The 14,147-nt window shown below is 41.9% G+C and overlaps 1 protein-coding gene across 2 annotated transcripts in view; it reads right to left on the bottom strand.

Annotated features, from left to right (window-relative positions):
* Window positions 1-14,147, bottom strand: part of TEK (TEK receptor tyrosine kinase) — a 103,630-nt gene that overhangs the window by 54,253 nt on the left and 35,230 nt on the right. For both annotated transcript variants that reach the window (XM_060155184.1, XM_060155185.1), the window contains exon 2: window positions 5,441-5,752. In XM_060155184.1, the coding sequence (XP_060011167.1) occupies window positions 5,441-5,752 (312 nt within the window). The remainder of the gene's footprint in view (window positions 1-5,440; window positions 5,753-14,147) is intronic.

The following is a 14,147-nucleotide window of genomic DNA, read 5'->3' as shown; positions in this document are numbered from 1 at the left end:
AGGCCTTTCATAGGTCATATAACACCTTCTTTTAGAAATGAGATTGCTGAGGCCTAGGTTATGGGATGACTTGCTTGAGATCATTTGGATTGATTAATTAACTCACAGACCTTAACTACGAACACAATTCACTTATTCCTTAAGTGGTGGAGAAGAAACTAGAAGGTAGTAAAAGTTATAAACAAAGATGCTTCTCATGGATGAAAAATAATTGAGCTAAATTTCAGTTGTCTCCTTTAATTTAATGATACATAAAAACTGAGAGTAATAATGTCATTTTAGGTCCGTTGTTATTTTGTATAATTTCATAACAGCCCTGTGAAGACCAGATATCCACACTCTGTCAGTGTGGAGATGGAGTTAAGGGTGACCAAGTCCCTTCCCAAGGCCTTCTAACAATAAATGTGAAAGTTGAGACACAAACTCAAGAGCTCCACACTTGTTCCAGACATCAGCCTTCCAGACCCATCCTACTCTGGGCCCGGCATCCTTACCTCTCACTTCCAGCCATGCTGAACTGTACTCAGTCCCTCAAACAGATCCCATGATCACTCACGTCCAAGTCATGGACTTTCTCCCTTCTCTTCTGCTCCTTCCTTTCCCCTGTGTCTCAGCAAGTCCTACTCATTCATCGGTCTCCATTTAGATGTCACTTTCTCGAGGGGCCTTACACAATCCTGGAATCCAGGTTAAGTGCCGTCATACTGCCCTCCATATACCCTGTCCTTCCCCATTACGGCCCCACTCATACTAGGCTGAGCATTCCAGGAGGGTAGGCTCATGGCGGTTTTGAAAGGCAACACAGGGATCAGACCCAAGTTTACCTTCCCAGGTCCAACACGGGAAACCAGGTATATGAATGCTTTTAGTTACAATAGTTATAAGACTTACCTACTAATATGAAATCATAATAGTCCTCATCAGATATGCATTTGGTAATGATTAAATTACATAGCAATGTATAGAAAATTGCTAGGGAGATGTCAGGCACATAATAAGTATTCAGGAAATGTTAACTTTGTTGTGTTTCCCATGTGTGGCACAAATAGAGGTTTAAGAATACTTGTGGGGGGCTTCCCTGGTGGCGCAGAGGTTGAGAATCTGCCTGCTAATGCAGGGGACACGGGTTCGAGCCCTGGTCTGGGAGGATCCCACATGCCGTGGAGCAACTAGGCCCATGAACCACAAATACTGAGCCTGCGCTCCGCAACAAGAGAGGTCGCGATAGTGAGAGGCCCGCGCACCGCGATGAAGAGTGGCCCCCCGCTTGCCACAACTAGAGAAAGCCCTCGCACAGAAACGAAGACACAACACAGCAAAAATAAATTAATTAATTAATAAACTCCTACCAACAATATATTCTAAAAAAAAAAAAAGAATACTGTGGAATGAAAGAATAGATGAATGAATCTGATTTCAAATTTTCCTATTTTCTTCATACATTTCACATGCTCATTTGAGTTATTTAGATACAAACGGCTCCTCTCGGTCAACTTCACAAATTATGTTTGGGAAATTGGATGTTCTTAAAGCAAAGCCATTTCTCAAATGAAAAGAGGAAGAAAAATAACCTAGGTTTCTTCTGATGGAACACTCTGTAATAGATCTTCGGATGTGAAAACGTTCCAAACTTCATTTATACCTCCCTATCCCCAAATGCAAAGTGCAGGGAGGTTTGAAAAAACTGCTTTTGACTTTTTTGGATGATGCCATTGATAAAAATCCCTTTGGCCATTTGGAGCATGTGAGCCAATTTAAGCTGTGTTTTGGCACATCTCAAATGGATTTTCCACTTCCTCCCCAGATGCACGAGTCAGCAGCAAAGCAGGGATATAGTGATGTTTATCCTATCCTGCTGTGTCCCTAGGCGGGCACTCCTGAGTTCCCGTGATGTTTTACCAGGGAGTTAAGAGCGTCATGAAGACACAGTGTTGGAGGTTTTCTTGACTCACCAGAAAGGATATCACTTTCCTTACACCATATTTCAGCCATTGGATGGTCAACAAAAGAAAATTAGTTCAACAGCTTGAGATGATGTTGTTATTCAAATACAGGAGAGAAAGTACTTCCTATTTTTCTATTTTGTCTAAACCTCCATAATTATGTTAAAAGATGATATTAACATTTTCCACAGTTGAGTAGCAAAATTAATAGTCCCACTAAATTACTGCTCATTCCAAGGCACTAAATAATGACAATTACTGAACATTTACTGTGAGCCAGATAATGTTGGTGATTTCATTTGATTCTCAAATGTACGTGGTAAAGTCTCTATCCCCATTTATTTTTTCAAATGAGCAAACTATGATTTCAGGTAAGTAATTTGCGCTGGGTTATACCAGCAGTTGCAGAGCTAGGCTCAAACCCATGTCTGACTAACCTCCACTCCCGTATCTCTGTGCTCTAGGTTGCTTTTTGGGGTTTCAACTAGAGTTTGTTGTACTTTATAAAACAAGTGCTCAGAATTGGGGTGGGTGGTTAAAGTAAGTGAGAGTGATATAGAGAGGGTAGTGCAATAAATACAGACTCTGAAGCCAGACCGCTTGGCATTAAATCCTATTCCCACCATTTACAAACTGCTATTGTTATTATTATGTAAATTGTTCTGCAATGTCTCACTTTACAGTGAGCTTTCAGGAACATATCTACTGTGTAAATCAAATCTTACACTCATTGGAGCTGGCTTCTTGTATATACCATCTTACTCTTATTTAAAACCTAAGACGCTTTTGAAGATATTATTATACCCATTTCACAGATGATGAAAAATGAGACCAATAGAAGTTGAATAACTTGCTTAAGGCCATACAGCTGGCAAGTGGTAGAGAAAGAATTAAACTCAGGTGAAGTTGAGTCTAAAAGCCATCTTCTCTTCACTGTTCCTCACTACCCATGCCTGCCTTAGCCTCATTTAACTGAACTTAAACTATGCTTTACCTGTGCTGACCTGGACTCTCACTTTGGCGGGATCATTACGGTTGGTTTTGTTTTGGTTTTTTCTTTTTGCGGTACACGGGCCTCTCACTGCCGTGGCCTCCCCCGTCGCGGAGCACAGGCTCCGGACGCGCAGGCTCAGCGGCCATGGCTCACGGGCCCAGCCGCTCCGCGGCATGTGAGATCCTCCCGGACTGAGGCACGAACCCGTGTCCCCTGCATCGGCAGGCGGCCTCTCAACCACTGCACCACCAGGGAAGCCCTACGGTTGGTTTTTGACTCCCAATATTCTGTTTTAATTTGCTCTACGGATTCTTATTTATACATTTTCAGGACAGCCCAGAAAGGGCACTTCTCATGTCAAACCTGTGAGATCACTGGGGCACAAATCTCAGATCATCTTCATTCAGAATGTGGGCATATCAGCAGAAGGACATAACTCTTTACACAAGTCAGATCCCAATGACACGTGAAAAATAACAGAGCCGACTTTTCAGCCACGATAGCTTTGGCACACCTCACATCCCTTTGTTCAACCTCTCTTCCCTCATCAGAGAGCTGCATTCCTGGGAATTTCTGTTGTGCACTTTTCCCACTCGCCTGATGCCATTTAAAGGTGAATGTTATAGTTTTGCTAAGAGGGCCTTTTCCCTCATTTGTGATGAATAATGATTTTATCACTTTGATCTTAAAACGAGCTTGCTGCCTTCAGATTTTTTAATTACCACCATTAGCAAATTCAAAGAAATATTTTCAGGTAGACCCCAGCTAGGGGCTGACTCTAACCCCTTGCTACTCAAAGTGTGGTCCTCAGCCCAGCAACATCTTATCCCCTGGAACCTTGTTAGAAATGCAGAATCTCAGGACTCTCCCCAAGGATCTACTGACTCAGAGTCTGCATTTTAACAAGACCCTTACGGTGATTTTATAAGCATTTTTAACCTTGAGAAGCAGTAGTCTAAAAAACCTACAGATTCCTATATAAAAAGATGACAATCAGAAATGTGCAGAGGTGCATTATTTATCTGGATCAATTTTACAATTAAAAATCAAATCCTAAAGAGCTCACAATGTCATTGTCTCATGAAATGACACATCCTCAGTCCACAGTCTCGTGTGGTTATGATGATGTTAATTTGGTGAGGACCCCTTCATTTTAGTAATAACCAACCCAGAGAAAGGGACTGAGGGTGACGGGCCAGATCATTTCCGTCAGAACAAGGAGAGGTCATTTCTGCTGGAATCTGTACCTTCGTCCCAGAAGATAGCATCAAGAGCACCGGAAGTCTACCTGCCTGTCCAAACTTGGGAGCCTTAGGGCAGAACAGAGTCATTAAATAATGTTTACAATGACATCTCCTCCAACTGCCATGAGTTTGGTGGACTGGCCCAAAGATACAGCTTAGGACCCACTACTATTTTGGGAGAAGGGTTCCATCACATCACTGCTTTTTGAGGCACAGAAAGGAGTAATACTCTTCCTTTGCAGAAGGCTCTCAAGGTCCTCCTTCAAAAGTTCTGGTGTTCTGTGAGCTGGGCCTGGGTACTCCACTTCTAAAATTAAATCATGTCGCCTGAAAAAATGGGCCCCAATTCTTCATCCCTCCCTGTATCCATACTCGTGGCCATGTAATTGTGTAATACCCTCCCATTCTGACTTTAGGCTCAGCTGTTCGACTTGCTTTGGGCAATAAAAGTGAGGCAGAAGTGAGAGTAGACAGTACTAAGGCTAGGTTTCAAGAAGCCTCATGTGTTTCCGCTTGCTCTCTTGCACCCCTGCTGTCTCCATGAGAACATATCTACATTAGCCTGCTAACGGATAACAGTCACGCGGAACAGAGCCAAGGTAGCCCAACCAGGGCCAGCCTAATAAGCCTAGAGCCAGCCAATATCCATACGCATGAGAGAGCTGCCCAGTCAAGATCAGCCAGCTATCAACCCAGCTGACTTAGACTCACAAGCTAGGAATGTTTATCATTATGCCACCGTGGCTTTGGGCGTGTGTTACACAGCATTACTATGTCAATAGATAACCCCTGTACCAAGTAACTAATCAAATTGAGTTATTGAGAGATGTTTCCCTTAATGTTTTATTTCTACCATATTTTTCCTCTGAAAACATTAACTTCTGTTAAGAATACTCAGAGGCCAAGAAAACAAATAAGGAATCAAATGAAAAACCACTGAGAAAACTCAAAATAGCCCATAGTTTGGCGGTGGACACTTGTCTTCATTGCTGTGAATCATATTATATACACGTAACATGTTCCTATCTCCATCAGGACCATGGAGCCCTTAGTAGAACATGTGATATATTTCATTTCATCTCATGAACTAGGCACAAGGTCTAGTGAAAGGATTGTATGTGAGGGAGTTGGACTAGATCATCTCTCATCTCTAATGCTCTCAGGCAGCTCATCCCCAGCCTGAGTGAGCAGCTGTCAAGACAAGAGGCGGGTGTGGGTCTCAGTGGACCTCACCTGCCCACAACCAAGGGGCACGTTACCTTGTTGGCGCATCTTCATGGTCCGTATCCTTATTGCCTCTCCTCGAACTCGCCCTTCACAGAAATAAGCACCATTGATTGTACTAGCCTTTTCTCTCTTCCAAACAACTTTTTTAGCCCATTCTCTGGTTGCATCTTGAGTAACTTCCAGTGGATCCTGGTGCTGGTTCATTAAGGCTTCAAAGTCCCTTCCTATGATGATGGGCTCATGGGGGCGCCATCCAGAGGCGATGCAGGTGAGGGATGTCTCAGCGTCAGACACGAGAGGTAGGGAATTGATCAAGATCAGGTCCATGGCACCGTCCACTGTTGCTAAAAGGAAAAGACGGAACATAATGTATGAGGAAGGTTATTAACATGGCCCCACAGGATAAGCTGGTGTTTACAAAGCCTTGTCTAAAAATAACTGTGTGAGCGGTCTTTCTAAAATGCTACTCTGATCATGTGCCTATCTCTCATTGGACAAAATCCAAAACTCTTTACCATGGCATCAAGACTCTTCATCACCTAGACCCTGCTAACCACTGCTGCCCCATTGCACGCCCTAGCTGTAATGGACTATCGGTTATTCTCCATTCCCAAAACAAGATGTGCACTAGGTGTCTTTATGCACTACAGTGCCTGAGACATAGTTAAGTATTCAGTAAGTGTTTGCTGAATTGAGACAAATTCATGATAATGGCATTGTCATTATTTATCATTAATTATTGATCAATTAATGATAATGTGGTTCTACCCCAATAATAATGTATTCTAAAGAAATATGTCAATGACATACACCATATGCTAACTTTATAGACTCTCATCATTATCAAAGTATTGCCTGATTCCACATTAAATTCCGCAAGCTAAGGGAGGGACTGAGTGAAGTCTACATTTCCCTCTGACCCTCATCTTTGAAATGAGCCTAATAAGACCTGTCTTGCAGAATTCTTGTAAAGATTAAATGAGTTAAACTACATAACCTGCCAAGCACTGTGTTTGCAATATACAGGATACTCAATGACCATTATTTCATTTCTCTTTATTCTGCTTCTGAACACCTAGCCCCAAACCTCAAATCTTCCCAAATGTAAAAAGAAAATCCTACCTGACTTTTAAGATTTATTCACTAAGTGATAAAGCACATTTACAAAAAGAAAACCCTCTCATTTCACTTTCTTTCTCTCCCTCTCCCTATTTCCCTTTCTCTTCTCATTTCCAAAGTTTCGAAGATAAGCAAATGGAATCTGTGCCTATTCTCTCCTCTTGGTGAATGTGGAAATACCAGGGATGGAGGTTGTTTTCTGGCTCCAGTGATGGTTGCTTCTCAAGTCTACATAAAATGATCAGGAGACTAGAAAGGTAAAGCACAGCGGGTGATGAGGGCTACTGGAGTCTCAGGGACCTTTATGTAGATGTAAAGTGATTCAAGTATGTTCCATGTTATCTTATTTAATATTCATCAAATTCTCTCCTGGGAGTATGTGCCATGATCTCATTTTTAAATATAAAGAAATTAGGGCTCAAAAGATTGAGTAGCTTATTCTATCTTCCACAGCTATTGAAGTCAGAGCTGGAATTCAAATTCTCACTGATCTTTCAGTTCCTTAGCTATACCATGCCCTTTCCTACCTCAAAACCTTTGGACATGCTGATCCCTGTGCCTGGAATGCTCTTTTCCACTCTTTTCATGGCTAATTTCTCTCATCCTTTGGGGTCTTAGCTTAAATGCCTTTCTCATGGACGTCTTCTTTACCTATCTTATCTATAATATCTACACACTCTCATCCCATAAAGATTACCACAGTCTGTGATTATTTTATTTGATCTCTCTCCTCCTAGATGATACATTCCATTAGAATGAGAATTGAAGCTGTTTTATTTGCATTGATTTACATAGGAATATTCTACCTATTCTCAGCATATAGAGGACTTAATAAATATTTGTTGGCTAGATGGATGGATGGATGGACAGATGGACAAATTTTATACCAGATCTAGTTCAGTTTCACTAATTCACTTGGCTCCCACTTGTTGAAACATGAGGTTAAAAATGAAAGTTCTCTTCTATTTACAATAGCCAAGACATGGAAACAACCTAAATGTCCATTGACAGATGAATGGATAAAGAAGATGTGGTATATATATACACACACCCCATGGAATATTGCTCAGCCATAAAAAATGAAATAATGCCATTTGCAGCAACATGGATAGACCTAGAGATTATCATATTAAGTGAAGTGAGAAAGAGACAAATACTATATGATATCACTTATATGTGGAATCTGAAATATGACCCAAATGAACCAGTCTACGAAACAGAAACAGACCTGTGGTTGCCAAGGGGGAGGGGCGGTGGGGAAGGGAAGGATTGGGAGTTTGAGGTTAGCAGATGCAAACTATTATATACAGGATGGATAAACAACAAGGTCCTACTGTATAGCACAGGGAACTATCTATATTCAATATCCTGTGATAAACCATAATGGAAAAGAATATGAAAAAGAATATATAGGGCTTCCCTGGTGGCGCAGTGGTTGAGAGTCCGCCTGCCGATGCAGGGGACATGGGTTCGTGCCCCGGTCCGGGAGGATCCCACATGCCGCGGAGCGGCTGGGCCTGTGAGCCATGGCCGCTGAGCTTGCGCATCTGGAGCCTGTGCTCCACAACAGGAGAGGCCACAACGGTGAGAGGCCCGCGTATCGCAAAAATAAATAATAAATAAATAAATAAATAAAAATAATATATATATGTATAACTGAATCACTTCGCTGTACAGCAGAAATTAACACAACATTGTAAATCAACTATACTTCAATAAAATTTTTTTAAAAAATGAAAGTGCTCTTCTGAGTCTAAACTGACCCCTTTGCCCATATTTAAAAGACTGTTTTGATAATTACTGAATTTATGAGGGGGGGAAAGCAAATGTTATGCTTTTACAAAATGCTATAGAAAGGTGATCAGTGGTTGCTGAGGATTTGGAGCTGACTGGTATTCATTTACCAGACCTACTTATGCCAAGCACTGTGCCTGCCATGAAGTCCTCATACAATTTGTTTTTGACGGCATTTGCCAATGTTTGATGTATACAGTGATGTTTTGAGGATGATCCTATTAGGAGCTACATTTTTACCTGATTCACTAGGAAGAATTTCAAAGTCAAGTCTTAATGTAAGTAGGAGTTGGTGTTGCAATATTTTTCTTGTAATATTAACTCAGTACGCTGAGGGAAGAAATCTTGAGTAGAATGGGTTCCCAAGCCTGACCCTCAAGCATCTATCTTGCTTCTAGTCTCATTGGTTTAACTTTAGGATTTCAAGAGAGGGAACAGAGGTTAGGATAAGAAAAGCATCGCAAGAGAGAATGAGCTAGGAAACCTAGCTGTGGAATTACAGCCTCCAAAAATAACACCAGAGCACAGTTACCCGTCCCCACACACACACACACACACACACACACACACACACACACACACACACACACACACACACACACACACACACACACACACACACACACACACACACACACACACACACACACACACATCCAGCCCTGCCTCTGAGTAAGTACCACCTCATCTCCCACACTCACTCCTTCCAGGCATGTTCCCAGAGAGAGTCATCAAGAGGAAGGAAACACTGTAATTCTTTCAGCTCCAGTGGGATCCACCCCCCATTTCTAGGGCCAGCTGAGTGATTTGCCAAAACCAAGGGCTCTGCTCTGAACTCACCGAACTGCATTAGCACTGGCCGTGGTTTATTTAATGACTTTAGGAAATAATAGAAAAAGCAGTTGATTTGAAAAGACAACCACACTGCATCTGCAAATTATTTCTAGGTATGGGTCTAGTTTATTTTTCCTTTTGTTCCTCTCAGCTCTCTCCCTTTGCTTTCAGGGATAGAAAGGGAAACTGTATACTCTGAGAGTCTGGATTTGACTACACTTTGCTACCCTTATTCAGCATGTCAGTTTCAGGAAGCACTCTTCCACCCATGAGTTCTCTGTCCTTTGTACTGCCACTTACAATAAAATATCAGAAGAATTTTGTACATGAGTTTTAGATACAGGAAGAAATACTTACCACGTTCCTGGAATGAATTTTAAAAATCATCTGTTTTGCTTTCCTAAAACAAGAATCAGTATTTGTTCTTGTTTGCATATACCCCAGGGAATTTCTGGAAGGTGATACAGGAAGCTAAGAACAAGGGTGACCCATTAGGGGAGAATGAGGTCATTGGGGGGGACAATGACCGGGGCGGGGGTGGGGGGGACGACACTTTTCACTGTATACGTAATGTATACAATGTTTTTGAACCATTGGAATATTATCTACACATAAAAATTAAATGTAAAAAAGTAAATGTTAATTGCTCTTCCCTTAAAAAGGTGCATTTGCAAGGGAATCTAGAACCAGAGAAATATATATGTCTCTCATCATTTATCCCTACACTCACTCCAAATCTTTTTGGATCACATCCATATAACGCATTTTCTTTTCCTCTCAACTTTGGACTAGTAATAGAAAATGTGACATCGCTCCACAATGCTGAGAAAAAAATTGGTTAAAAGAAAAGAAAAGGGAGGAGGAGAGTGGCCAAACTTCACCTTTCAAAAAGAAGAGAGAAGCAGAGGCCCTACTGCCACAGGTACAATTGTAGCCTGTGGCTTCTCAAAAGGGTTCTGCTACTGGCATAGTGAAAGGTGTAACTGCTACTGCGTGACTGATGCTACCCAGGAATCTGCTATTGGTGACACTTTCCTGAGAATAAATGCCAAGAGACAGAGCCCACCTGGGCTTGCACAGCTATCCGTCCCCACACCAACATTTTTTCTTCCACTACAAAACTACCCTCTCCAAGTCCTACTGCAGACCGGTTTTGAGTTGTTTCACCACAACCACAGCCTGAAGAGCTTGGATCAAATTCATTAATTAGTTCAATTCACACTTCTAACATCAAGACTAAGAGTCTGCTGTAAGTAAGATGCATATGGAATTTCATACATCTTAACGTGTTTTGGGGATTGATATTATTTTTCCTCAGCAAAGATCTCACAAACACTTTTCAATATTTGCATAAAAGTGTCTCTTGTTTGTAAGGAGATACTGGCCAATGTAACACAGCATCTGTTGGGTTAACAACTGACTGTTCATCACAGTTGAAGCACAACAATATCCTACAACATTGTTCTGCTCATTATGTTTTCTGTGTGCTGTACTGAACAGCATCTAACATTTTGCAGTAACATTTTCTCACTAAATCTCACTGTGGTGAACACAAAATGCTGCTTAAATCTTCTTTTTGCGTATAGATTTTCTCTTTTTTTAATTTTAGTAATTTTCTCTTTTTTTGGCTTCATTGGTTCTTAGTTGCGGCACGCGGGATCTTCATTGAGGCACACAGGCTTCTCTCTAGTTGTGGCGCGCAGGCTTCTCTTTAGTTGTGGTGTGTGGATTTTCTCTTTCTCATTGAGGCGCGCCAGCTCAGTAGTTGTGTTGCGTGGACTTAGTTGCCCCACAGCATGTGGGATCTTAGTTCCCTAACCAGGGATCGAACCCACGTCCCCTGCACTGGAAGGTGAATTCTTTACCACTGGAGCACCAGGGAAGTCCCTGCATATAGGTTTCCTTATACTCAGTATTGCTTCTGTAAAAATAAAATAACACCCCCTGAGGAAACGTAAAAATAAGAGAAATCCCTTAAGAAGGAATACAGAAAATGGACCAGGTGTGGCTGACAGGGACCAAAAATAAAACGGAGCCAGGCAGTCACGACAGACCTGGGACTGAGTCACGTAATTCTTTCTTAGAAAAACCACACACAAAAAAACCCTATAAGGACTTCTGATTCTGCTAAGGTCCTACCTGGAAAAGCCCCTAATGAGAAGCTTGGATGACAGCCAATCATCTAAAACTTGTGGTCAGGCTGCAAGGGCCATCCAGTTCCCTTATGACTCTCCCAACCGTGGCTTCTGCAGCGTCCCTGGTTTGCAAACCTTGAGAACAACAAAACTGTCCTTTAGGGCTTCCCTGGTGGCGCAGTGGTTGAGAGTCCGCCTGCCGATGCAGGGGACACGGGTTTGTGCCCCGGTCCGGGAAGATTCCACATGCCGCGGAGCGGCTGCACCCGTGACCCATGGCCGCTGAGTCTGTGCGTCCGGAGCCTGTTGCTCCACAACGGGAGAGGCCACAACAGTGAGAGGCCCGCGTACCGCAAAAAAACAAACAAACAAAAAAACTGTCCTTTTGCTTCAAGATAACCCTGATTCTTTCCTGGGATTGATTTCTAATTTAGGATGACACTTCGAATAATAACCCATCATCTAAGACATGGAAATATCTTTCTTTAAAAACAGTCATAGAAAGGACTCTGGACCTAAATCTACACCCATGTAATAGAACCAAACGGAATTAGAAATGAGAGACACAGTCATGCTTTTCAAACTGTGTTTCAAGGAGCTGTTATTTCTCATTTTCTAAAAAAGGTATTCCAGATCTTTCTGAGAGTGACGGAGGTGAAATTAACAGAGCGCATTCCAGATGTCCCCACATACATACACACTCTCACTGAGCAGCTCAACTTTCATCTGTTTGTTTTATATTTCAGCTCCACATAAATTTTCATTTGGGAGAAAGGAATTTGCTTAAATAAAACATATAAAACCTCAAAGGTCATCACTTTTAACAATTTTACTTTTACAGATGAAGAAAATGAAAGGTTAAATGAATAAATAGCAATGAAAATACATGTCCCTGCCTCACAAGGTGCTGACTCCAATTAGTCTGCTGTGCCCCTCCCTCCACATTCAAGTTCAGCACAGCTGCAGAGGCAAGTTCTGATTAACACAGCTCCCCAACCTTTGAAGCACTTGCCAGCCAAGCGGAAAAAGCAGGTTAAATTACTGCAGAGTGTGGCTATTCCCTTGCGCTTCTTATTACCTCAGAATTGCGCTGTCAGGTGGAGTTTCACTAATATGTGTTTGGAACAACGTATCACGTCTTCGGAACAACTGTCTGTATGATTTCTTGGAAGTTTGGCATTGACTATGTTTCAAATTTTTCCAAGGTGTCCTTGGTTGTCTCAGCTTCCTAACAGCAGCAGATATCTTAGAGTTCTAAATATGTCAAATGGCAATGAGCACTACACCTTGGCCAAAAGTATTTTTGAAATCAGGGGATTGGCAATGAACTGATAAGGTCTTGGCCAAAAGCATTTCTGAAATCAAGGCCCTGACAATGAGCAAAGAAGCAAAGACATCCCCAAAACTATCCAAGATTATTTGGTGGAGCTGTTTGGATTTTAGTTATTTTTTATGGTGTCCAGAAAAGGAGAATTCTCTTCAGTTTAAAAAAAAAAAACTCATTAAATTATTTATATGTCTACTCATCTGTTAACAAATTTATTAAGCACCTCCCATGTGCTAAGGTACTGTATTTGACCCTGGAGACACAACAATGAATAAAACAGATCTGATCTCAACCCGTATGTAATTTACAGGCAAATGTGGAAGACAGATATGGCAAACCAATCACATAAATAAATATAACACTGGAACCATGATAGATACCATGAGAGAGAATTATAAGGTGCTATGGGATAGCATAACAGTGAACTTAATCAAACTTGGCTGGTGTGGAGAAATGGTTTATGAATCAGGTAAGGCTCCCTGAGGAAGTGACGTTTGGCACCTGAAGGAGAGTTGGAATTACCAGAACAAAGCGAAAGGGATATGAGAAGAGAGTCAGGAAAGTTTTCCCCCAAAGGGTAACTACTGAGCAGGATTTGAAGAATGAGTAAGTGTTTAATAGGACTCACCACTAGAATGTTCTCTCTTGGTTAATGTCAACATCCTAAAGTTGACACTAATTTCTTTTTATCGGATTCTAAGAACTACTGGCACCATTTCTATGTGTCAACTCTATGTTAAAGTAGTTTTCGCGTCTCCTCTCCCTTCTTGTGTTCCCAGAAGAAATCCCGTTCCCAGGCATGTTTTCAATATTTTAATCTTTTGTTTGTTTGTTTGTTTGTTTCTCGGATACTTTTATGTATGTAATAAGTCTCTGAGCAATAACTTCATCCTCAAATTTCCTTCCGAGAAGATAGTGGGCAATTAACGAAAAGATACCAACATGCACAAGCCTGGAAATACCCAAAGGAAGTTGCTAACTTTTTACATGCACAGTTGGGAGTTAGACAAGGACACCCTTGATATGACTAGGCTGAGTCTCTCTAACAACAAACTGCTCTCACTCAGGAGTTGCTCCAAGCCTGTTTGCCCCAAGGGCATGCCCATTTCCCATCCCCGCCTCCCTGACAAACAGGATCCTCGTCGACTGACTGCCGGAGGAGACAGCATCCCACCCCACCACCCGGTGAACGCCAGAAATTTTCCATCCAGGATAAATACCGCATGCTCTAGTTAGAACATCAGAATTGCCACCAGTCAGCAAGCAAGTTTTTATTTTATACAGGAGTAGACACAGCATCCACAGAGTGAGACTTCACTAAATGCCCAGCACACATGCACACTTACATGCAAAACTCCATTTCTGTAAGGCGGGGCTGGAGGAGGCATGGCACCATCAAATCAAGGGTTGTTTAAACTGGAAAAGACTTTAGAGATTGCCTGGTGCAAGCCTCACACTTTATAAAGGGCAAACTGAGGCCCATGGAAAAGAGACTGGCCAGTGGTCACACAAAGGCTAATGGCAAAGCCA

The sequence above is a fragment of the Lagenorhynchus albirostris genome, chromosome 7 (assembly GCF_949774975.1).
Source record: "Lagenorhynchus albirostris chromosome 7, mLagAlb1.1, whole genome shotgun sequence".
NCBI lineage: Eukaryota > Metazoa > Chordata > Mammalia > Artiodactyla > Delphinidae > Lagenorhynchus > Lagenorhynchus albirostris.
The sequence above is the reverse complement of the archived record's forward strand: the minus strand, read 5'-3'. Positions and strand labels throughout refer to the sequence as shown.